General features: G+C 35.5%; 1 protein-coding gene across 1 annotated transcript; it reads left to right on the top strand.

Moving 5' to 3' along the window:
* The first annotated feature begins 1,269 nt into the window (after window positions 1-1,269).
* On the top strand, window positions 1,270-2,423 carry PTH (parathyroid hormone). Its single transcript, XM_009334488.1, has 2 exons — window positions 1,270-1,355; window positions 2,150-2,423. The coding sequence occupies exons 1-2, from the start codon at window positions 1,270-1,272 to the stop codon at window positions 2,421-2,423; spliced, it is 360 nt and encodes a 119-aa protein (XP_009332763.1).
* Window positions 2,424-3,132: the final 709 nt, after the last annotated feature.

Raw genomic sequence — 3,132 nt, 5'->3', positions numbered from 1 at the left:
AGAAGCTCTATTTTAAAGTTACATTAAAGGGGTCCACTAAACCAATTCAGTAGTCTTTAAATACACTTGACATCAAGAGACAGTCATCTGGCGACATACCCAAACCAGAAATCTGTTTAAGATACTATCTGGTAAGTATACTCTACTTTATTTCCAAGTTCTCTAGAAGACTTATTTAGTAATCTTATCATTGATTCTTTATTCATTTTTACCTTAGCTTCTTTTCAGAGTCTTAAAAATAAAGTGAATATTAGTAAGATCAAACTGTTTTATTATCTGAACCAAATTTGTGAAATGAAAAAATCTGAGACAGAGAGTTAGAAATATCTTCAAGTGAATCCAACTCCTGAATTTGTAATATTGGGTTTGATGGACTGCTAGGACCACATTCATACTCTCATGTAAGATACCATGTAATAACTGCTTTTCTGACCTAGAGTAGAGCTGCAGAAAATATTGCAAAAAATGGCATTGTGGAGTTTTATATTTCTTAAGTTTCAGTTACTCTGTATCAAATTTCTTAAGCTATAACAAAAAGATGCCTTTTCTGGCTGCCAATACTGAAAATCCAAACTGGAAACTGGTATTTGGACTGTGTCATTTCTGCCTGTTGTAGCGTCATCAGTAATAAATATTTTCCAAATATATCCCAAGTGGCAGTTTTGCTGATGATGTACAAAGCAGAGTGGAATTCATACTGGCAATGAAGGATTATCACTGAAAAAAATGAGGGGCTCAGTTCTGATTTCTCTTATGTAATTAAATGGGGAATGACATAACTCAGTAGAGTGATGCCTCTATGCAAAATTGTCAAGGAAAGTACCAGCCTCTTCATTCTAAAGAATATGCAAAAGAAATAGACAAAAGAACAAAACTTTTCACTTGCATAGCTAGTGAAATTTCAACATACTCGGAGCATATGATTTTTAATAATAATAATAATAGTATTAATGGAAGAACAGGGTGCTTTTCACCCAATTATCCAAGAGATGGGTACCTATATGATGATGATGCAGGGCAACTGAGGCTGACCAAAGTTCTTAGACTTGCCTACAAAGTAACAGTAAGTTGCTCACAAAATTAGTATTAGAACTAAATTCTTTATCTGCATTCCTTGCTCTAACCCATATCACAAAAAAAAAAAAAATCAAAATCACTTCTCTTGATGTCTTTTTTCAACTTTTTTCTAAACCAAATTTCTTTGGAATTAACAGAAATTCCTTGAAATACAGATTTATACATGTATTCATTTCTATCTTTGTAGACAAAATGACTTCTATAAAAAATCTGGCCAGGACTGCAATCATTTTATATGCCATATGCTTTTTTACAAACTCTGATGGAAGACCAATGATGTAAGTACATTATTATACACTTCCAAAGTTTGGAGGATGACTTTAGCTGTTCTTGAGAACATGGTTGGTTTGTCTGTTTGTAAGTTTATGTGTATGTGAGTCTTTCTGACCCTGCTTTTGAACCCTTTGGCCAAGCTGGCCAAACTCTGTCCTCTAGATACAGCTGTAGAGATCTCAGATACTCTGAGCCTTTACACATTTTTTTAAAATAGGCAGCTGAGTAGAGGGAGAAAAATCATATAAGTGTTCCCTTAGGAATATCATTGGGTAAGCTGCATCTCTTATTAGATGCTTGGGGGGGTCTACACAGGAAAGCATCTTTTTTACTGTGCGAGAATCTAGCTAGAACTTGCACTTAGACACTAACATCAATCAGCACCGAGACACAAATCCACAGGAAATCATGCTTCCTTAGCTCTAGTGTTCACAGAAAACTACCACTGAATAAATGCCATAGTTTTATTAACCAGTTACCTATTATCGTACAAGCCCTAGGCTCACCTACAACAGCTAAAATAAATGATAAATATATAGTCAAACAACATTGTCACAAACTGGACTACTTCCCATTTTTGACACCTTCTCACTAATATACCCATTACCAATAACAAATCACCATCCACCCTCCTTCTCGTCTCCAGATGTCATTCTATCCCTTACAAATTAGAAAGGTAGGTTCTATGGCTCTGTATTGCGATACCTCACAAAAGTTCCCAAACCTGTTTTTTTGAGTGAAGATCTAGACTTCAAGAGGGGCCACTGTGAGTCCCTTTCTTTGCTTTTCTTTCATGCAGGAAAAGATCAGTGAGTGAGATGCAATTAATGCATAATCTTGGAGAGCATCGACACACCGTGGAGAGACAGGACTGGCTTCAGATGAAACTGCAGGATGTACACAGTGCCCTCGAGGATGCTAGGACCCAGAGACCTCGAAACAAGGATGATATTGTCCTGGGTGAGATAAGAAGTCGGAGGCTGCTCCCTGAGCATTTGCGGGCAGCAATGCAGAAGAAATCCATCGATCTGGACAAAGCTTACATGGATGTACTCTTTAAAACAAAGCCATAATGAAATAAGCCAGAGCATTATGTCTGTCCAAGTAAGCACATGTCTGTATATCATTGATCAAGTAGGGCATTTTATTATTATTTATTCAAACTGCAATAAGGATTAAAGGCTTCATTCAAGATTGTAGCCCCATTGAGTTAGACATTTCACAACCAAATAATAAAATGTATTTACAGTCCACCCATGACCATTGCTGCTAATTTCTGGGTATCTTTTAAATGGCTAATGTATCTTATACATTCCCAGCATAAAAAGCAAAAGAAACCCAAAACAGTAAGAAAGTTGAAAAATCATTTAAGACCAGTTCTACTACTCTTACATGGACAGCATTTGTATGTAATCACTAGGCCCACTTGTACTATTAACCAACAATGAATAAATGTAGTAGAACCTGTCTCCAGAATAGGGCACCATTTTGCCTAGGGTTAAATTTTGTTTAACTTTGTACTAATGAAAATATGTAAACTTAAATCCACATTTATTTTCAGAAGGCGGCTTAAAATCAGACAAACATTAATTACATAGCAAAAGCTGCATGATAATAATTTAGGATTAAAGACTGCAAACATAAAAAATTAAAGTGGAAGGCAAAGCTTAAGATTAAAGTACAATGGGATAAAATTAAAACAAATTCTGTATTAAATAGAAGAATGAAATTTTGCAAAATACTGAAATGAAGGGAGGGTTTGATTACCTTCCCCTCCTCCAG

This window comes from Pygoscelis adeliae, unplaced genomic scaffold (genome assembly GCF_000699105.1).
Source record: "Pygoscelis adeliae isolate BGI_AS28 unplaced genomic scaffold, ASM69910v1 Scaffold171, whole genome shotgun sequence".
NCBI classification, from domain to species: Eukaryota; Metazoa; Chordata; class Aves; order Sphenisciformes; family Spheniscidae; genus Pygoscelis; species Pygoscelis adeliae.
Note: the sequence above shows the minus strand (reverse complement) of the source record. Positions and strands in the feature narration are given on the sequence as shown.